This window comes from Quercus lobata, chromosome 5 (genome assembly GCF_001633185.2).
Source record: "Quercus lobata isolate SW786 chromosome 5, ValleyOak3.0 Primary Assembly, whole genome shotgun sequence".
Taxonomy (NCBI): Eukaryota; Viridiplantae; Streptophyta; class Magnoliopsida; order Fagales; family Fagaceae; genus Quercus; species Quercus lobata.
The window spans coordinates 61,574,692-61,597,812 of record NC_044908.1 but is presented as its reverse complement, the minus strand read 5'-3'; the positions used below and the strand labels follow the sequence as shown (position 1 = coordinate 61,597,812).

The 23,121-nt window shown below is 40.4% G+C and overlaps 2 protein-coding genes and 1 pseudogene across 2 annotated transcripts; all 3 read left to right on the top strand.

The window, feature by feature from the left end:
- The first annotated feature begins 9,338 nt into the window (after positions 1-9,338).
- On the top strand, positions 9,339-10,361 carry LOC115990879 (receptor-like protein kinase FERONIA). The gene has a single exon (XM_031114649.1). The coding sequence runs from the start codon at positions 9,339-9,341 to the stop codon at positions 10,359-10,361; it is 1,023 nt and encodes a 340-aa protein (XP_030970509.1).
- A 1,672-nt stretch (positions 10,362-12,033) lies between these two features.
- LOC115988504 (receptor-like protein kinase FERONIA) lies at positions 12,034-13,182 on the top strand. Its single transcript, XM_031112079.1, has one exon. It carries the CDS (start codon positions 12,041-12,043, stop codon positions 12,839-12,841), a length of 801 nt encoding a protein of 266 aa, XP_030967939.1. The 5' UTR covers positions 12,034-12,040; the 3' UTR covers positions 12,842-13,182.
- A 1,462-nt stretch (positions 13,183-14,644) lies between these two features.
- Positions 14,645-23,112, top strand: LOC115990878 (annotated as a pseudogene).
- Positions 23,113-23,121: the final 9 nt, after the last annotated feature.

The window sequence follows — 23,121 nt, the reverse complement described above, 5'->3', positions numbered from 1 at the left end:
GTTATCCTTCACCCCTAGAGTCTTTCTCCTGGAGGTGGGCTGGGAGGCTCTGGTTTTTGGCCATTTTTCCCAACCTCTCCATTGGTGCACCTTCCTTTTTATTATATAGTCCGTCTTGGTTGATCCTGACCCTCCACTTGTAGGTCAGGCAGGAGCTTATTTCTGTATCCATCCTATCAACCGTCCCGTCTAACTTTCTATTAGTTGCATGGATCGAAGTTTACACCGTCCAAACGTCTTTTCTCATTAATCAGCTCTGGGTATTGGCAGGTGCATTTACTGAAGAGGGGACGCATTTTCCTTGGTCCGATTTCACACCCTGCTTCCCTATGGGCCCCATTCCGTTCACATCCCCTTGAGGGGGCTGTTTGAGGATTGCCTACACCATGGTGTTGGTCTTCCCGTTGAAACTCTGGAATGCCGAGGACAGGGTAAGTCCTCAGCCGTTCCCCTTGCTACCTCGGCCACTGATCATTCGTCTTCGGCAAGATACCTCCTCGGCACGGGCCCCGGGCCCAGATAGAGTTTGGGCCGGATTGCAGAACTCTCGGACCCACAATAGCCCCTCAAAATCCTGCTATCCGTCCCCTCGGACGGATAGGAGGGTTTTGATGACATCAGGGATCTGCTAATGCTTATCAATCCTTGTCATCTATCGATTCCCGAGGTTTTTCACCTGCCCAAGGCACGTTCCTAGAGCCGTTGGAAGGCGAAACGTGGTCTCATTAAATACGGGCGGCTTGGTGCTTCCCACGTTCAACGGTGTGATGGAAATCGAACGGTGGTGATCTCCTGGCCTCTTTGGGCGGGAAAAAGGGCGTGCAGTTTACCCTAGAAAGTATAAAAGATTTTTTGGAGATGGATCCGTCTCTCCAGTTCTGTACTTAAGAGTTTTAGTGCGTGTATCCAGGGTTCATCCGAACTTCCGCCCAAATTCAAGTCTATCTCAAGCACATATAGCCCATCCGAAGCGTAATTCTCTTTTTATGTAAGTTCCCTACCTCTATTAACTCACGTTTTTTCTTTTCTGAGTTTATTTCTCTTTGGCTCCCTTTCTTTTCCGTCGCGGGTTAGGTTTGTTTTAGTAAATGACAAAGGCGGCTAAATTGAGATTGAGGAAGTTGGTCGATACTGAAGAGGCGATGAATAAGTTCATCGTTGATTATAGGATTCCCCCCAACGTAAGTCTGGAGCACTGTAAGATGGGGGAATGGCACATTAAGAGGGGAACGGGCGCGGTTGTAATTCCCGTCCTCGCCTTTGTAGAGGGAGGTATGAGAATCTCTATGGGACCAGTGACGAGGGGTTACCTCAGGCATTTCCGTTTAGCCCCTACCCAGTGCGCCGGCAACGTTCTTAGGATTTTGGGTTGTGTGGACGCTTTAAACGAGAAGATGGATTTAAGACTGACCCACCATGATGTAAACTGGTGCTATAACCTCCAAAAATTGAAAGGAAAAACCTACTACATGAGGTCAAGGGATGATAGGGTTCGGTTGATCCAGTGCCTCCCTGATTCCAACAAGGGACTGAACAAGGATTTCCTTATCGTCTCTGGGGAGTGGCATGATGGCGATCCATGCCCCGTAGTAGAAGGAGAACCAGGTGGGGTATTAGGAATGGAAGAGGGATAACCCTTTAAACCATTCTAACCTAACGTCCTTCGATAACTAACTATGCATATATGTTTGTTGCTTTTGTAGATGAACGCGCCTATAAACGGCATTTTCATTTAGTCAATCGGGCAGACTTGGAGACCGTTTTACAAGCGGCGGTTTTTGTGAATGACAGTGATGGCCAAGTCCGTGCAACTCACAAAATACTAGGGTACCCTTCGGTTCAGAAGTCATTCGGGGACGCGAAGCATGTGATCAGTGCCCGCCGTCCTTGGCTTCCAAAAATTACCGTGGTAGAGAAGGGATTTTTAATCTCGCAGGAGCCAGCTGTCCCCAAGAACATCCCCCTGGTGGGCCCCTCTTCATCTCATCAAGCAGCAGAGGACGAAGGTGAGCCAGATCAGCCGGAGGAAGGGTTCGGGGTATTTGACTTAGTCTACCAATCCGAGGACCCTCCTGGTGACCTAGGTGACCCAGCCTTGTCCGAGGCGGAATTATCATTAATAAGCACCTCTTCTCAAGCCGAGATGGGAGTCAAAAGAATACCTTTAACCCCCCTTCTCCAACTCCTCGATGACCAACCAGGGAAGGATACCCAGGAGGCACCACAACCCAATGCTCCTCCTCCACCACCTCGACCCCTTACAATCCAAACCAGGTCATCCTCCACCAAGTCCCAGCCACAATCCACCCGCCCCGAACCTCCCACCTCCTCCCAACCAGTTCGGTCTCCTCGACCCGAAGGTGCTGATTCCAAGAGAAAGAGGAGCCCCAAAGGCAAGGACATCGTGGACGAGGGAAAATCCCAACCTCCTAAGGAGAAGGATGAGACTCCGCGCACAAAACAACTGAAGATCGGACCCCAAGGCAAAGGCAAAGGACCCGCAGTTCAAACCTCTCAAGGCAAAGGGAAAGGAATTGATTCCCAATCCCTACCGAGCGCCTGGCTTCCTGTCCCAATGCTTCACGGGGGTCCATTACTGGAAACTGCCTCTCTGAGGGACCTTGGAGACGGCGAGGGTGGATACGTGGCGGATGCATTAGGGAGAACCATGCTACTCCCTAATGACATGGATGAGCTGAAGAGAATGAGGATGCAGGAGGTTTTTCTCAGTACTAAGAGATACTTGGGCATGGTAAGATTTCTTGAAACCTAACACTTTACTAACTCTCGTCACCGGTTTGTCACTCACTACACGTTCATCTTTCTTGACAGGCTCTCCAGGCAACCTATAGGATGGAGGAAGAAGTGCATGACAGGAGTAAGGTGGCCGAGAACGAACGCAAGAAGCGCATAATGGCCTCAAAGACTCTCGAAACTTCTGAAAAGGAACTTGCCAAAGTCAAGGATGACTTAACAATGACTACCCGCGAGAGGGATAACGTCTCGGCGGGCCTTGCTAGTGCCCAAAAACAGGCCAAGGACCAAACCAAGCGCGCAATTGAAGCCGAGGACTAGCTGCGAATAGCCAGAGATCTGATCGAGGATTTAAATAAGCAGCTGGCCGCGGCTCTGCATGAGAAAGGAGTGGCAGAATATGCCCGTGATGAAGCCGTAAGGGCAAAGCAGGAGGCCGAGTTTGCCAGGAATGAGGCAGAGGCTGCCAAGAATACGGTCGAGGACGATGGTTACAACATGGGAGTAGCCGAAACCCAGGCCACCCTTAAGGCGCAGATTCCTGGAGTGTGTAGGTTTTATTGCTCCCAGGTTTGGGAGGAAGCATTGAAGCGAGCTGGGGTGGATGCGTCATCTGATTTGTGGAAGGCGGAGAGCATATTCTACCCGGCAGCCATCCGCGAGGCCACTTCGACCAGCCCCGCGGCTACGCGTGATCAACCCGAGGAAGAGATCACCCTGTTGGAAGACTTGCAGGCCAGCGGTTCTTCTAGCAAGGCGCCCAAAGAAGGAGAACTTCAGGATGTGACAGTGATATCCCAGCACACGGATTCTGAGGCACCTAAAGAGGTTGCTGAGCCCGTGGTTGGCATTCAGGTGCCTAATACAGAGGAGCCAACCATACTTGCACAGCCGCCACAGGCCACCCCCCTTGCTGTGGTTCCTCAGAGTACCAGTGCTGGCCCTGTTCAGCCTTCCCCAGAAGGGACCATCCTTCCAGGCATCGAAGCTGAATCTGCTCCCTCCTCTCGGGACGTGACCGACAAAAAAGCAGAAAAGTAGGAGTCTTGGCTTGGCTTTTGTACTCGTTTCTATTTGAACGATCAACTTGTTTCTTCTTATTTCACAAACTTCCTAGTTTATTGATGATTTGCAAGCATTTGAACATGTATATATGAAATCGTGTTTTTCCTTTTTCCTTCTGGTTACATCGTTAGCCGCCCTTGTGGATACGTACTATTTGTTTATGAGTTCTGCGCTGATTCATTTTAACATGTACAAATATTTATGCATGCAATACATTTATCATCATGCTCCCCAAACCCTAATTTATTTGCACCCACAGAGGCTTTAGACTCATTTCTGACCTTCGTTTTACGAAGATATAGGCACCATTTTCGACATCACGCATAGTAGCTAAGTATTGCTAATCGCAATTTCTTCATCCGAGTAGTTGGTTTCCCCATAGGCTTGAGTCCGAGGACCATGCAATGCCTTGGTTCTGTCCAAAACCTAGTTTTCCACATCCAGGTAGTTGGTTTCCCCAGAGGCTTGAGTCCGAGGACTATGCAATGCCTTGGTTCTGTCCAAAATAGTTTTCCACATCCAGGTAGTTGGTTTTCCCATAGGCTTGAGTCCGAGGACTATGCAATGCCTTGGTTCTGTCCAAAACCTAGTTTTCCACATCCAGGTAGTTGGTTTTCCCATAGGCTTGAGTCCGAGGACTATGCAATGCCTTGGTTCTGTCCAAAACCTAGTTTTCCACATCCAGGTAGTTGGTTTTCCCATAGGCTTGAGTCCGTGGACTATGCAATGCCTTGGTTCTGTCCAAAACCTAGTTTTCCACATCCAGGTAGTTGGTTTCCCCAGAGGCTTGAGTCCGGGACTATGCAAAAATGCCTTGGTTCTGTCCAAAACCTAGTTTTCCACATCCAGGTGGTTGGTTTTCCCATAGGCTTGAGTCCGAGAACTATGCAATGCCTTGGTTCTGTTCAAAACCTAGTTTTCCACATCTAGGTAGTTGGTTTTCCCATAGGCTTGAGTCCGAGGACTATGCAATGCCTTGGTTCTGTTCAAAACCTAGTTTTCCACATCCAGGTAGTTGGTTTTCCAGAGGGCTTGGAGTCTGGACTATGCAGAGTATCGCCCGTAGAGTTGGTCCATTGGCGCCGTGATCTGCTTTCGTGCAGTTACCCGGCCCACAAAATCCCTGAAAGTGTAAACTGCTTATGCTGTATTCTTGTCCAAAATTAGTTTTCCACATCCAGGTAGTTGGTCCCCAGAGACTTGAGGGTCCGTGGACTGCAATGCCCTGGTTCGTCCAAAACTAGTTTTTCACATCCAGTGTTGGTTTCCCAGAGGCTTGAGTCCAGTGGACTATGCAATGCCTTGGTTCTGTCCAAAACCTAGTTTTCCACATCCAGGTAGTTGGTTTTCCCATAGGCTTGAGTCCGTGGACTATGCAATGCCTTGGTTCTATCGTAAAACCTAGTTTTCCATATCCAGGTAGTTGGTTTTGAGGCCGGTGGACTATGCAATGCCTTGGTTCTGTCCAAAACCTAGTTTTCCACATCCAGATAGTTGGTTTCCCAGAGGCTTGAGTCCGGTGGACTACGCAATGCCTTGGTTCTGTCCAAAACCTAGTTTTCCACATCCAGGTAGTTGGTTTCCCCAGAGGCTTGAGTCCGTGGACTATGCAATGCCTTGGTTCTGTCCAAAACCTAGTTTTCTCTTTGTGTGGGATCTTGGCTTTAGGGGAGTTAGCTCCTCAGCCAAGCCCCTAGAGTTTATCCATACGATTAACGCTACCAAGTGCCTAGTTTGCTCTTTACGGGGGACCTTGGCTTTAAGGGAGTTAGCTCCTCAACCAAGCCCCTAGTCAAGAAACGTAGTCCCTAGCAGAACTTTATACTAGAACTCTATAATCAACGGTTAGAAATAACGAAGAAACTCTATTGACCCACTTCCTATACCAACACACAAGCCTTTCCCACAGACAGCGCCAATTGTAAGGACGTGATTCGTGGCGGACCGCAACAGTGTCGGGTTCGCACGTGAAAAGGCCCTAACAATATCATTTGTAGAGCGTGGGTTTGGAAGGCTAGGCCTTGATCGACAGGCGGTGGGTTTTTCGCGGTGTTCGTACAAGTTTAAGTTATCCTTCACCCCTGGAGTCTTTCTCCTGGAGGTGGGCTGGGAGGCTCTGGTTTTTGGCCATTTTTCCCAACCTCTCCATTGGTGCACCTTCCTTTTTATTATATAGTCCGTCTTGGTTGATCCTGACCCTCCACTTGTAGGTCAGGCAGGAGCTTATTTCTGTATCCATCCCATCAACCGTCCCGTCTAACTTTCTATTAGTTGCATGGATCGAAGTTTACACCGTCCAAACGTCTTTTCTCATTAATCAGCTCTGGGTATTGGCAGGTGCATTTACTGAAGAGGGGATGCATTTTCCTTGGTCCGATTTCACACCCTGCTTCCCTTTGGGCCCCATTCCGTTCACATCCCCTTGAGGGGGCTGTTTGGGGATTGCCTACACCATGGTGTTGGTCTTCCCGTTGAAGCTCTGGAATGCCGAGGACAGGGTAAGTCCTCAGCCGTTCCCCTTGCTACCTCGGCCACTGATCATTCGTCTTCAGTAAGATACCTCCTCGGCACGGGCCCTGGGCCCAGATAGAGTTTGGGCCGGATTGCAGAACTCTCGGACCCACAATACCAAATTATCCAAATCATGCTATGTAATAAAATAATATTATATTTTTATATGCTATATTTAATTCTTTATAATGTAATAGGATAAAATTTAACAATCAAAGAGAACATAAAAATAAATAAATAAATAAATAAATAAATAAATACCAAATTATCCAAATTATGCTATGTAATAGAATAATATTATATTTTTATATGCTATATTTAGTTTGTTATAACACAATTGGATACAATTTAACAATCAAAAAGAACAAAAAAAAAATCAATTTAAAAAACAAAACTAAATTGCATTAACCTAAAGTAGAGTTTTAAAGAATATAAAAAATTATCAACCTAAAGCAAAGATACAAGAAAAATAAAAAATTCACCGAAAAATTGAGAGAGAGAGCACCTTTTTTGTGAGGAAAAACTATGCACAGAATGGATGAGATAATCACAAATTTATAGTAAGATGGTGTGAATAAAAAAAGACTAAAATAAAGGAAGATGAAAAGAAAGAGAAAGAAAGATATTAATGTAGAAGGTAGTAGGAAGATGAAAATGTAAGGGGGGAGAAATGCCGAAGAAGTATAAATATTAAAAAAAATAAATGTTAAAAACAATTATAGGAAAATTGAAAAAAGAAAAGAAAAAAATAATAACTTAGACGCTAATGTGCCTCAACTGAAGCGTAACAATAATAAATGTTATGCTTCAACTTATAGATATATATATATATATATATATATATATATATATAAATATAGATGACAAAGCCATTATTTTTTGGACTCATCAATGTACATGACTATGTTTGCATTTGTAAGCATGAATTAACATGTACAACAATCACATCATTGTCAACAGTTTTTTTTTTTTTTTTTTGGTCAGTCTTATTCACTTCCTTTCAAATTATTGTTAAGGAGTGAAATTCTTGTTCCAAAGAACCGTGGATTCTTTGTTTCTTCATGGAGAAGTTGAGCCCTTCAATTTATCACAAGTTGCGTTTAGATCATTTCCACCTTTATGCTGCAAGATAGATTATGGGGCCTTTCCTTTCTTGCAATGGTGATAGTCTTGAGTTGTATGGCACAAGTGTGCCTTTTTCCGCCCATGAGCCCACTTTGGCAGCACCAGCACTATGTAATAGCCTTTATCAGGGGGATTCTTGCTTTATCATTCGTCAAAGTACTCAACGTCTTTTACATTTATAATTGATTATTCATCAGTTTTCTAAAGTCACAAATTGAACTATAGCGCTGGATGTCAACTAACCAAGCTATACCAAGCTCATTAGTGCAGTGCATCGGTTTGCGAATTTCAAGAACAACCAAAAAGGCCAAGAAAACCAAGATTGGCAGAGATTGCAAAGATCTAAAATGTGATGACAGATATTGATGGAGATATGCAATAGGACGGTGATCTCCGGTGACTGGATGTGAGTGAAGAGGAGAGAGGAGAGAGCATACAAAATCGTTTCACAAAAGACAAGGGAAAAAAAGAAAAAAAGAAAAAATGAACGTCCAAGAAATTGTGTATATATATATATATATATATAATATACACACCACCGCACACTCTTGTTGCCTAGGTCATTCTACAAGTATAAGTTCTAGTGGAGTGTAGGAGGCAAGGGCTGAAATTTAAGTTTCTAGGAAAAAGTTTCATACACATATACACTTAAAATATTTTAAAGTATAATTTTTATCTTGTATGAAAAAAAAAAAAAATATATATATATATATATATATATGTGTATATATTTTATGAAATCAAACCTCAACAAGAAAGAGGATTCCCTTGAACCACCTCTTGGACTAAACCATAGATATATCATATATGAACCCACCTATCAGAAGGCAGAACCATCTATTAACTATTAAGTAATTCAAGAGAATTCCAAATTGAATTGAACCAACTCATTTCAAAATTCCAACAAAGTAAACTGCACCATTGGCCGGTGAAATAAAAAATAAATAAAAATAGAGAAAGAAAAGGAAAGAGAAGAACAAAGAATGAATAAAAAAAAACGTCATGCATGGTGTCATGGACACCAGTTTATATTTCGAAGTAATAAAAGCACTACATTGAATATGATCGATCATCTCCGAGTCAAAGCCATCACTTTCCACTCCCGTTATTGAATCTGATAATTCTCTCGCGTCAAGCTCTAGGTGTACGACCGAAGCGTTTTATTTTTTATTTATTTATTTATTTATTTTATGACAACAAGGAAGAGGATTCCCTTGAACCACCTCTTGGACTAAACCATAGACATATGACCTCAGCTGCCAGAAGGCCAGAACCATGTATTAAGTAATCCAAGAGAATTTCTAATTGAATTGAACTAACTCATTTCAAAATTCAAACAAGTAAACTGCACCTTGGTCGGTGAAATAATAAAAAAATAAAAATAGAGAACGAAAAGGAAAGAGAAAAACAAAGAATGAATAGAAAACTAGAATAGAAAAAACGGAATGATAGAAGCGCGGCGGTCAAGAAGGCAAGAGATTAGGATGTTTGACTGTTTGGGAGGAAAAATTGGTTTATTAGACCTTCTGAATCTACAATTGAATCGATATCAAATGTTTTTTTTTTTTTTTTTTTTAATGTCTTTCTCTGAACATAAAAATCAATCCGGACCCATAACTTTGGAAATTTTTCTTGGTGTCACCCGTTTCTATTTCTTGGTTTTCTTGGTGTCACCCGTTTGAATTAGAAACGGGTGACACCAAGCAAACCAAGAAAATTTTGTCAATTTTTCTTGGTTTGCTTGGTATCACCCGTTTCTATTTCAAAGTGATAAAATCACTACATTGAATCTGCTCATCTCTGGGTCAAAGCCGCCACTTTCCACTCCCATTGAATCTGATAATTCTCTCGTCGTCAAGCTTAGGTGTACGACCGAAGCTTCAATGGAAGCTATTTCACAGTATATTTCAAAGTTATTCAGGACTTCCGGGAAGAGAGCAAAACAATCTTTACTTCTTCCAGAGGGATTATGCCGGAGATTTTCACTCGCTGAGATCAAGATAGCTACCAATAACTTCGATGAAGATTCAGTAATTGGTGAGGGAGCTTTTGGCAAAATATATAAGGGATTTATTGGTGACTGTACCGTAAGTGTTGCAGTAAAGCGTAAGAGTTCGACGTCACGACAGGGTTTCGAAGAGTTTGGGACCGAGATACTTCTACTCTGCCAGCTACGCCACCCTAATCTCGTCAATATCATCGGATATTGTATTGACGAAAAGGAGATGATCCTAATCTTCGAGTTAATAGCAAATGGATCCCTCATGGAACACTTCCTCTACCGGGACCAAGATGATCCCCTCACGTGGAAACGAAGGCTACAGATTTGCATTGGAGTGGCGCGTGGACTGCACTACCTTCACACTGGGGTGAAGCGTACTATCATCCACCGTGACGTGAAGTTGAGCAACATTAAGTTGGACGAGAAATTGGAGGCCAAGCTGACGAATTTCGGCTTGTCCAAGATGGGTCCCCCGAGTTTGTCAAAGGCCTTAATAAGGGTGGGTTCTGCAGTGAAGGGTACTGTTGGATACCTGGATCCTGCTTATATTCGAACGAGGCAGCTGACTGATAAAACTGACGTTTACGGTTTGGGTGTGGTACTGTTTGAAGTACTCTGTACGAAAATAACAGTGGACATGAAATTAGAGAGCGAACAACAGAGTCTGGCCATCTGGGCTCCAAAATGTGTAGAAGATGGAACCATTAATCAGATGATTGATCCGTGTCTGATAGGGAAGATAGCTCCAGAGTGTTTCAAGATATACGTGAACATTGCAACATCTTGCGTCCGAGAAGACCATATGGAACGTCCCACAATTGGAGAAGTGGAGGCAGGCCTTGAACACGCACTGGAGCAGCAAAAGCGTGCGGATGCTGCTACGAGGAAGGATGATTCAATATAATTTACTTATCCCATTGTTAAATAAACTTGTAGGGCTTCTATTTAGGGTTGATTCGAAGTCCATTTCAAGTTTAGGAGCAACCAAAAGAAGTGCAGATTGACTGAGAATGGGATGTTTGTCAGTGATATCATTGCCACGGTATGGAGGTCTTCATTTGGAGTGATTTTTTCTTTGAGTTTGGAAATGGGTCTGAATTTAGTTTTGTTAGATATGTTCAATTGTATTTAGACGCTTAGATCAAGTTTTCACGGTGAAGGATGCTACACAGTATATTCATAGATTGAAATTGTAGTTGACTTTCTTTGTATTTTGTAAGCTTGAATTAACTACCACAATAATAATCACGTTGTTGACTGTTTGTTGTATAACTTCATGACTTGGAAAAGGCCTCTTAAATTCTTATTCACTTACTTTCCAACGGTTGCTTTTTCCGAAAATCTTGTTTCAAAGATAGCGTATTCTCTGTTCTTTCATGGAAAAGTTGAGGCTTGAATTTGTCACGAGTTGCATTTAGATCAATTCCACATTTATGCTGCAAGATATGTAAAGTGGCCTTTGCACTACAAGAAACTTAACCTGTCAAGGAAACCAAGATCAGCAGAGATTGCAAAGATCTAAAATGGGATGACAGATATCGATGGAGATATGCAATGGGACGGTGATCTCTTGTGACTGGATGTGAGTGGAGAGGGAAGGGCAGAGAAAATCGGTTCACAAAAGATAAGGGAGAAAAAAGAAATAGATGAACAGAAAAGGGAAATATAAATAAATAAATAAATATATATATATATATATATATATATATATATATATTTTATGACCTAGAACCTTAACAAGGTAGAGGGGTCCCTTCAACCACCCCTTGGATTGAACCACAGAATATATAACCCCACCTACCAGAAGGTGAAAACCATGTATTATTTATTAAGTAATCCAAAAGAATTCCTAATGGGAATCGAGCCAACTCATTTCAAAACTCCAACAAGTAAACTGCACCTTGGCCGGTGAAATAAAAAAAAAAAAAATAAATAAAAAATAGAGAACGAAAAGGAAAGAGAAGAACAAGAATGAATAGAAAAAACGGAATGATAGATGAGCGGCGGTCAGGAAGGATAGAGGTAAGGATGTTTGACTGTTTAGGATGTAAAATTGGTTTATTACAACATTTTGAACCTACTACTTAATCAATCTCATACGTCGTTTTTTTTTTTTTGAACAAACTTCAATCCGAACCCATAACTTTGGAAACTGGCTGAAATCAATATGTTCAATTGGGTAGTTTCCTTGGTTTGCTTGGTGTCATGAACACCCGTTTCTATTTCGAAATTATAAAAGCACTACATTGAATCTAATCAATCATCTCCGGGTCAAAGCTGCCACTTTTCACTCCATTGAATCTGATAATTCTCTTGTCGTCAAGCTCTTGGTGTATGACCGAAGCGTCAATGGAAGCTATTTCACAGTATTTTTCAAAGCTATTCAGGATGTCTGGGAAGAGAGCAAAAAAATCTTTAGTTCTTCCTGAGGGATCATGCAGGCGATTTTCACTCGCTGAGATCAAGATAGCTACCAATAACTTCGATGATGATTTAGTAATTGATCATGGAGATTCTGGCAAAATATATAAGGGATTTATTGATGACTCTACCATAAAGGTTGCAATAAGGCGTCGTAATTGGATGTTAGGACAGGGTTTCAAAGAGTTTGGGACGGTGTTAGTGTTACATGGCCAGCTACGCCACCCTAACCTCGTCAATCTCATCGGATATTGTACTGACGAACACGAGATGATCCTAGTTTATGAGTTCATATTAGGTGGATCCCTCGACAGACGCCTCCTCCACCAGTACCAACATGATCCCCTCCCGTGGAAACGAAGACTACAGATTTGCATTGGAGTGGCGCGTGGACTGCACTACCTTCACACTGGAGTTAAGCATACTATAATCTATCGCGACGTGAAGTTGACAAACATTTTGTTGGGTGAGAACTGGGAGGCCAAGCTGGCAGATTTCGGCTTGTGCAAGAAGGGTCCCCCGAGTTTGTCAAAGGCTTTAATTAGGATTGATTCTGTAGTGAAGGGTACTGTTGGATACCTGGATCCCGCTTATCTTCGAACGAGTCAGCTGACCGATAAAACTGACGTCTACTGTTTCGGTGTGGTACTGTTTGAAGTGCTCTGTGCGAGAAGATCAGTGGACATGGAATCAGAGAGGGAACAGAGTATGGCCGTCTGGGCTCCAGCATGCGTAGAAGATGGGACCATAAATCAGATTATTGATCCCTATCTGATAGGGAAGATAGCTCCGGAGTGTTTCAAGATATACGTGGACATTGCCACTTCTTGCCTGCGAGAAGACAATTTGGAACGTCCTGCGATTGGTGAAGTGGAGATAGGCCTTGAGCACGCATTGGAGCTGCAAGAGTATGCAGATGCTGCGATGAGGAAAGATGATGTGGGTTCTGGTAGTGACCAATGATTCAATATACCTATCCCATTGTTAAATTAAATATACCTGTAAGTGCTTCTATGAGGAATCAGCCAACTTGTTCTTGGGCACCGCCATGCCAAACGGCTTAATGAACATACAATTATCAAATTCACATTTGGATTGGGGTCTTCTCCACTTCAAAGTCTATTTCAAGGTTTGGTGTAACCAAGTGGGTGAGAATGGAGTGTTTGTTAGTGATATTGCTGCCACAGCTGGTGTGGAGGTCTTCTTTTGGGTTTGGGAAATTGGTCTGATTTTAGTTTTGTTAGAAATTTATGTTCAATGGTAGTTGAATAAAGTTTTCACGGTAATGGATGCTACACAGTATTCATAGATTGACGTAAATGACTTTCTTTGTATTTTGTAAGCTTGAATTAACAACCACAATAATCTCAACGTTGTTGACTTCTTTCTTTTTTTTTTTCTTTTTTTTTTTTTTTTTTTTTTTTTTTTTTCTGTAAAACGTTATGACTTGGAGAAGGCCTGTAAAAGTCTTACTCATTTACTTTCCAAATTCGAATGGTTCCCTTTTTTTTTCTTTTCTTTTTTTTCCTGAAAATCCTATTTCAAAGATACCGTATTATTTGTTCTTCATGATAAAGTTGAACCTTGAATTTGTCACAATTTAGATCAATTCCACATTTATGCTGCAAGATAGGTTAGCTGTTAGCGGCCTACGTTTATTGCAGTGGTAGATCCGTAGATGGTCTGGAGTTGTAAGGCATAAGTGCCTTTTCCTTCCAAGATCTGACTTTGGTCAGAACAACACCCAGTAATAGCCTTTATGCTGCAGTTTACTTAAGGTTGGTCATAAATTAGTTCTCAGTATTTACTACGGAGATCCCTGCTTGTTTATTCATCAAACTGCTCAAGGTCTATTACACTTTTCAGTCAAACTGATTTGCTCATGAAGTGCATTGAACGTTTTCTTTGTAAGAGTAGACATTGGTGAATATGATGCTTCCAAAAAAGAAAATAGATATCTCAAATCTTTCTATTTCTTAAGGTTTTTATTTAGGAGTGTGTACAATATTGTATTATTGTACACCATTCATGCAAATGTGTGCGATTGTACACTACATGAAGAGCGAACGTAAATGAGAGAATAAAAGGCCAAACCTGAAAGTCTGAAACTACTACAACACCAACAGATGGAGCGCAAAAAACAGAAGCATGGAACAAGAGACAAAACATACTAGGAGACGTGCAGACAAAGATTGGTCTGTTCTCGGCTGATTATCGCCGCAACACATGGGAGATCTTCCTCTGGGCCTCCTCAACATTGTAGGCATTACTGGAATAGCCATGTGCCGCATGGCTTACTTCTTGTATTGTAATATTTTGTAAAATTATTGCTACAGTGCAAACTTTATTCCTAAATTACTTGGTTTGAAAAGAGGATTTGGCACATATAGGGGGTTGTTGTCTGTGCTATAAATTAATTGGTTTGAATGGAGGAATTCCTGGCAGCAGATTTGAGGTCGTTGTCAAGTGCTCTAATTAATTTATTGTAGGAGGCATTCCCGGTGGCGGCATTTATGGGGTCGTTGTTATGTGCTCTAATTAATTTATTAGAGCTGAGTAGCTGTTTTAATTAATTTGCACAAGCAACATAAATCTTCAACAATTATAATATGTGATTTGTTTGGTTATTTTACAAGAATAGTAAAAAGAAATGAAAGCCAATATTACAAACTAAAATGAAAAACTGGTGGAGCAAAGTGAAGAGAAATTTGCTTTGATATTTGCTTCTTGTTCTGGTGAGGGAAGGAGGAGGAGGAGGCGCATAGCATGGCCGAGTCTGTAGTTTTCAATGCCGTGGGAAGGCTAGGCAACCTTCTGATTGAAGAAGCGACATATTTAAAAGGCGTGAGCCAACAAGTCAAGCAAACACAAATTGAATTAAAGCGGATGCAGTGCTTTTTAAAAGATGCAGATAAAAGGCAAAACGAAGATGAGAGTGTTCGAATTTGGGTTTCACAGATACGGGAAGCTGCCTATGAAGTTGAGGATGTTATTGAAACTTTCGCCCTTGAAATTGCTTTGAAGAATAGAGACAGCACATTCAAGAAACATGTTCCTATTTTCAACACCAGAAAGCTTTATAAAGTGGGGTCCAAGATTGAGGTCATTAAAACAAGAATCTCTGATCTTACTAGAAGTTTACAAACTTATGGTGTGACTCCTATAAAAGAAGTGGGCTCAAGTTCTGTGCTGGACAGACAAAGGCAATTGAGATGGTCTTATTCCCATGTTGTTGAAGAGTATATCGTGGGGTTGGATGAAGATATAAAAGAAGTAGTTGCTCAGTTGGTAAATGAAGATAAACACTGTCAAGTTGTGTCTATTTGTGGGATGGGTGGTCTAGGAAAGACCACCCTTGCTAAGAAAATCTACCATCACAGTGAGGTCAGGCATCATTTTGATGGTTTCGCTTGGGCTTATATATCTCAACAATGCAAAACAAGAGATGTTTGGGAAGGAATATTAATCAAACTTACCTTTCCAACCAAAGATGAGAGGGATCAAATTTTGAAAATGAGAGATGAAGAGCTGGCAAAGAAGCTTAATCAAATTCAGAAAGAGAAGAGATGTTTGGTGATCCTGGATGATATTTGGAGCAAAGAGGCATGGGATATACTTAGTCCAGGCTTCCCATTAGGACAGGAAAGTAGAAGAAAAATTTTACTAACAACTCGCAATAGAGAAGTAGCCTTGCATATAGATCCAAGTGGTTTTTTACATAAGCCGGGCTGTTTAAACAAAGAACAGAATTGCGAGCTGTTTCAGAAGAAGGCATTTCACAGAAACGATCCAGGTATATTCTCATCCTACCACTTTTTATTGTATACATATGTACTACTACATACACACCACAAACTGTGGAAATCTCGATTCATTTCTACATCATCTGATTCATCAGATGAATGTTTTAATTTAGTGGTTTTATTGTAGTCATTATTTAATTAAAGGTATTAAAAGCTGTGAAATGCAAATGGTTTCTGGTGTAAATGCACTTTTAGTCCTTATATTTTGACGTTTTTCCATTTTAGTCCCTACATTTTATTTTTTCCACTTTTAGTCCCTAAAACCAATTTACGCTTTCCGTTTTAGTCCTTGAAGCACTATTCCGTCACCAAACTAACGGGAAAACTGGACGTGGCTGACGTGAGTATTAAAATATTATTAAAAAAATTATTTGACATTTTTTAAATACCAAAATTAAAAAAATAATTAATTACTCAATTTAATGTTACTGTAGAAAGAATAGAAACCCACCGAATCAAAGAACATGAAACCCAGCAAAAGAATAGAAACCCAGCAACCAAAACCTCATACTCTCTCTCTACCCTCTCTCACTCACCGCTCGCCCTTTCGTCTTCATTCTCTCTCAAAACGATCTCAAAGACGCCACTTCATCCTCCTCCTCCGACTCGCCCCCCGATCCCACCACTCCCCATGACTCGTCCGAGTGGGACAAGTTCGGCTCTGAGTCCCACTCACCTCACAAGTCCGAGGACGAGCTTGACCCTGGCTCCTGGCGCCCGATCTTTGAACATGACTCCTCCTCCTCCACCTCGGCCCCACCAGATCTAGTCCCTGCCTCGGAGTCCGATTCGCTCTTGATAGGGTGGCCATGGAGATCGACATCTTGTAAGGTATCCTTGGCGGCCTTAGCGACTTCAATTCGCTTGAAGAAGACGAAAGCGTAGCTGCGAGAAGAGTAAGAGGTGACGCTATCGAGCGCACCGTACTGGACAAAGAGATCCATGAGATCTGAGTCCGCAATGTCGCTGGCTAGGTTATCGACCCAGAGATTGTTCGATGGCGTCTCCAATTCGTCAGAGTCGCCGCCGATTCTTCCTGGCCTGGTGTTCATCATCATCGATTTGTTGTTCAGAGGTGGCATTTGCGGATCAATTGGGAATTTGGGTCTCACCACAGAGAGAGAGAGTGATTGGGTTTGGAGAGAGGGAGAGAGAGATAAAGAGATTTGATTTAGGGGAATGGTCTAGAGAGAAAAAAGAGAAGTGGATGAGAGTGAAAAGAGGGGCAGATGAGATTTGATTGGGTTTGGCAGTTTCAGGTTGCTGCTGTGTTTACTTTAAATTTCTGGGTTTGTTTTTTTCATGTGGAATTTATTATTTTTCTGGGTTTATGGGTTTGATTTGTTGGAGGATTCAGTGGAGGAAAGGGATTTTGAATGAATTTTTGCATGTTTAATTTTCTGGGCAACCTTCATGTTCTTTCCCGAAGAACATGAAGAACATGTAACTTTGTTCTTCCGAAAATAATGAAAAGAAAAAAAAGAAAAATTTTTAATTACTCTTTTTAATTGGTTTGTGTTTGTTATTGTGTTCTTTGCGTTTGTGTTTGTGTTTGTGTTTGTGTTTGTGATCTTGTGGTAATGTTTAAATTTGAGTTTGTGTTTTTTGTGTTTGGTAAGAATATGAATCATATACGGGAAACAACATAAAGAACATGAATATGTTCTTCTGAGTTCATCAAAAAAAGAATATGTTCTTCTGAAAAAAAAAATTTGGAAAAAAAAAATTCTTTTTAATTAAAAGAAAGTAAATTTTTTTGTTGGAAAGAAAATAATTTTGTTTGTTTGTTTTTTTTATTTTAATTAAAATTGAGTAATTAATTAATTATTTATAATTTTGGCATTTAAAAAATGTTAAATAATTTTTTTAATAATATTTTAATGCTCACGTCAGCCACGTCCAGTTTTCCCGTTAGTTTGGTGACGGAATAGTGCTTCAAGGACTAAAACAGAAAGCGTAAATTGGTTTTAGGGACTAAAAGTGAAAAAAATAAAATATAGGGACTAAAATGGAAAAATGTCAAAATGTAAGGACTAAAAGTGCATTTACGCCATGGTTTCTTTTTGAAGAGGGTTTCAAATCAACTATTGAAAGCTATGAGGTGATTACATGCAAACTGTTTCTGATGAGGGTAAAACTGTAGTAGTAATACTTACCCTTGTCAAAGTACAAAACGACATTCCAAATGAACCCGTCGGGACCATTGGAAAGTGACGACATTAGGAAGTCTACGAAGCGCACCTCATAGCCGACGGGAGGACCTTAGGCAACGAAGATGTGTGGCTGACACCAATGAAGCTGAAAGGAGTAGGTGAAGCTGACAACCCTGAACCTTGCTTGGTCTCCACGTTTGCATATATAAGGAAATGTCTTGCATTTCACATTTAGTGCTAATCAAGAGGATTCCTACAAGGAAAGGGCTCTGCAAAATACGCTCATAGAGACTCCTATAAGGAAAAGACTTCTAACCCAAGGAAAGGATGTCAACCCTCTACTTTTATAAAAACCAAGACCCTCGCAGATCAAGGTACGCATAATTCACCCCAACTTTGGGACTCTAGAGTTGTGAGAAGTTCTAACTTGACCTTCGGAAGGTATTTAGCCGGCACCACATCGATGCTCTCTACTAGGTCTTCTTTTTTTATGTTGTACAGGTGTTGTTTCAAGCACATGAGGATCGTGTGATTTATTGTTGATTTTTCGGCATCATCAGCTAGTGTCGTTTGTGGGAAAGATCTTAGCGACTTGTAAGCCATACTATTGCTTCCCGGACAAAGAGTTTCATGGTACTTACTTGCTTGATGGCAACCACCAACAACATTCAAGGAGACGAGTTGCGACCCACTGCCTTGGAGAGGCAGGTCCAAACCCTCACAGCCACAGTGGAATGTCTCACCAAACAGAATCAAGACCTAGAGGAACAGCTACGACAGAAGAACGTAGTGATAGATACCCAAGAGGAAGACCAAGAAGATACCAGCGTTGAGAGAAGGGACCAAGAGGGACCGGAAGGTAGCAATGCCCCAAGGAGACCAGAACGACAAGACATGAGCCGACTATCCATCACAGATACGGCTCCACCTCACATGGTTGTAGAGATGCAGATAATGAAGGAACGAATGGATTTTATGATGAACGCCCTTAGAGGACGAGTATCCAGCGACCTCGACGACTTGGTCTACCGAACCAATTCACCATTAACTGTGTCTGTCAATTCATACCCCCTTCCGCCAAAGTTTCGTATGCCGCAGGTAGAAAGCTACGACGGAGCTAAAGACCCTCTAGATCACTTGGAATCCTTCAAGACCCTGATGCACCTTCAAGGGGTGGCGGACGAAATCATGTGTAAGGCCTTCCCTACTACGCTGAAGAGGCCGATAAGAATATGGTTCAGCAAACTGACACCTAATTCCATCAGCACTTTCAAAGAGCTAAGCGCCCAGTTTGCCTCACACTTTATTGGGGGGCATAAGTATAAGAAATCCACTACGTGTTTGATGAGCATCAAGCAACGAGAGGACGAGACGTTGAGGTCTTACATAGCTTGCTTTAACAAAAAAGCACTTTCAATTGATGAGGCCGACGATAAAATTCTTGTAGCTACATTCACTAATGGGCTACGGAAGGGTAAGTTTCTATTTTCATTATACAAGAATGACCCAAAGACTATGTCAGACGTACTTTACAAGGCGACTAAATACATGAATGCTGAAGACGTGCTTCTAACTCGAGAGGAGAGGCCCAAGAAGAGAGAAAGATAGGAGAACACACGGCAAAACAGAGAGCGGAAGATGGCGAGAATGGGAGAACGAAGGGATGACAGGCGCTCCAAGCCCCCTACCTGTGGGGAGGTTCACAAGCTTCACCCCACTGAATGCCTAAGTTAAAACTGTAGTAGTAATACTTACCCTTGCCAAAGTACAAAACGACATTCCAAATGAACCCGTCAGGATCCATTGGAAAGTGACGACGTTAAGAAGTCTACGAAGCACACCTCATAGCCGACGAGAGGACCTTAGGCAACGAAGATGTGTGGCTGACACCAATGAAGCTAAAGGGAGTAGGTGAAGCTGACGACCCTGAGCCTTGCTTGGTCTCCACGTTTGCATATATAAGGAAATATCTTGCATTGTGCGTTTAGTGCTAATCAAGAGGACTCCTACAAGGAAGGGGCTCCGCAAAATACGCTCATAGAGACTCTTATAAGGAAAAGACTTCTAACTCAAGGAAAGGATGTCAACCCTCTACTACTATAAAAACCCAAGACCCTCGCAGATCAAGATATGCATAATTCACCCCAACTCTGGGTCTTTAGAGTTGTGAGAAGTTCTAACTTGATTTTCGGAGGGTATTTGGCCGGTACCACACCGGTGCTCTCTGCTAGGTGTTCTCTTTTTGTGTTGTGCAAGTGTTGTTTCAAACACGTGAGGACAGTGTGACTTTCTGTTGATTTTTCGGCATCATCAGTTTCAATCTCAATTAATGAAAAGAAGATTATGCATTCAAATTTATTCAGCCATGCTTATCACGCGTGATGCTTGATTGAGAAGTAGCATTTTTTTTTTTTTTTTTTTTTTTTTAAAGGGGGGAGAAGTAGCATGTTAGTTTGTCTTTTTTGCTAAAAAGGACTAGAATGATTTTATTGGGATTCTGAAAGAGGGAATAGCTATCATCTTAAACCAAAGGACAAGTTCTTTTTAATCTGGTGGGATATAGTAGTTTTTCATAACAGAATACGTAATTTCCAAGTAATAATTCAAGAGAGAGCCATTTGAAGATTAAAATTCAGTTGAAAATGTGGACTTGGTCAATTAATCTTTGTCTTGAAAATTAGTTTTATAATCATCAAATCTTGTTGTGTATTGTCTTGTGATTTGAGTTTGTATTATGAGTTGTATATTTAACTATTGGAAGTTGTAGTAATTATGAGGGTAGTTGTGTCTCTAGAAGGCTTGAATGTTGTTACCTCGGATATCCTTTGAGAAGTCGCATTTCTTGAATTTTGTCCCACCAATTTGAAGATATCTACACAGCCTTGTTGCTACTAGATTCACCTATTGAGCCTCGGGCACATCTTTATAATCAAAGAATTTATTAGTAGCACTTGTAGTAATTCTATATATATGGTAGAGCTGTGTATTCTAAATTAAGCATTTTTACTAGTTCTGTATTGAGTATTGTCATCAATAAAAATATAAAAGTAGAAATCTCATGTTGGAGAGCATTGGATTGTGTGAAGTGGCACATTCCTTGAAATTATTTTTATTTAAGCTTCTACTTCAAAACGATTGTATTTATATCAAATTATTAGTTCATTGAATTAGCTAATAAAGTAAATGTATATACTAATTATCAATAGTTGTGCATTAATTATTTATTTTAAATGAATTTATAAGATTATTTTATAGACTTTATTTAAGAAATAATTTTTAGTTGGAATAAGAATATTAGATTTACAATATGACATTATTTCTCATGTTTAGTTGATTTGACAATATATATATATATATATATATTTTTTTTTTTTTTTTTTTTTGAGAAAGTGCTTTGACAAAAATTGACACAAAAATTATTAAAAAAATTAAATATTTGTGAATTCACTAAAAATTAATTTTAACCCTTTAAATTTCCTGATTTCTTTCAGTGACATGTGATAGATATATATATATATATATATATATATATATATATATATATAAACATACATACATGTGTGTGTGTGTGTAACTGACATTGTAGTATTTATTCTTGGTAATTAGAAAGAAAACATTGATTTTTTTTTTTTTTTTTTTTTTAATGTAAGGAGCAATTGATTTGAAATATGGTATTCTTACTAAAAGTTTAGTTGTCTTTGCAACTATTGAAAAAATGTCCAACAAAAAGGGAAAAAAGCAAATTACTTTACTAACACAAAATCCAAAATGTAAAAAACATAATTGAAGGATATTTGCATTTTTTGTAGGCATGAAACATGCCTATTTATATGACCCAATATATCATGCAATTTTAAATTTAAAAACACACACACACATTTATATATACTATGATCAAATCACTACACTATTCTTAGTGTCTTTCTATTTTGTTTATAAATAAACTAAAGATTACCTTCTTCTTCTTTTTTACAAAGAAAGTTATTGAAATCTTTTTTTATACATCAATAGTTGAAAGTGAGGGATCTGAATCTGAATGTCTCTATTATTATTATTATTTTTTTTTTTGAAGGACAACAATCAAGAGTTCACGAGGTGTTGGCTTTGAGTTACTTTGAATTGCCTTACCAATTGAAACCATGCTTCCTTTATTTGAGCCATTTCCCAGAGGACTTCGATATACCAACAAAGAAATTGGTTCGACTATGGGTGGCAGAAGGCTTTGTGCCATTAAGTATGAACTAGAGGGAGATGAAATGTTAGAAGATTATGTAGAACACTACTTGGTTGACTTGATAAATAGGTGCATGGTTCAAGTGGGTGTAATTGGGTCAAATGGAAGGATTAAATCCTGTTGTCTCCATGATCTTATGAGAGACTTATGCTTGTCAAAGGCAAAGCAGGAAAATTTCCTCCACATACTGAGTCCTTGGAGTGGAAATGAGACAGCTAATTCATCAACTAGTAGTATTTGAAGACTTGCCATATTTTCTGATGAACTTCTCGCAAATGATTATTACAAAGAGAATCCTCAGATCATGTCCCTTATATACTTCAATGAAAATAGCCAGCAAGTCAAATCAATTTTTAAGTACTTGAAATTGCTTAGAGTTTTGGATCTGGAAGGAATCCAATCATTGGATGGACAGTTACCACAGCAAATAGGAAGCTTGATTCATTTAAGGTTCTTAAGCTTGAAGATAACTTGTATACAAGAATTGCCTTCCTAGTGTGTTTAGAGACCCTAAATTTGAAAACCATTGAAGAACTGAGTTGGGAATCAACTGTACTAATACCGACAGTGATATGGAAGATGAAAAAGTTGAGAAATCTATATCTTCCAAAGTGGTGTAACTATTTAACTAATGATAAACTGCAACTAGCAAATCTGAGCAATTCGCAGACACTAGTAAACTTCCCCACCAACAAATATGATGTAAGAGATCTTCTTAGTTTGACAAATCTCAAAAAATTGGTGCTAAATGGCCCGAGAGACTTCCAAGAGTTGGGGGAAATCTTCAATCCCCCTATCAAAAAATTAAATAGCCTTCGATCCTTGTCCATGAAGATTGAAATGCTTTCATACCCTAATAAGGTAGTAGATGTAGGACAAGTAGTACAAGGCTGTCCTCGTCTTCACAAGCTACACATAGAAGGGCCGATTAACAAGCTACCAAATCACCAAGAATTTTCTCCATACCTTGCCAAGTTAACTTTTTGGGGATCTAGACTTGTGGAAGATCCAATGCCAATACTCGAGAAGCTACCTTATGAGTGATGTAATTTG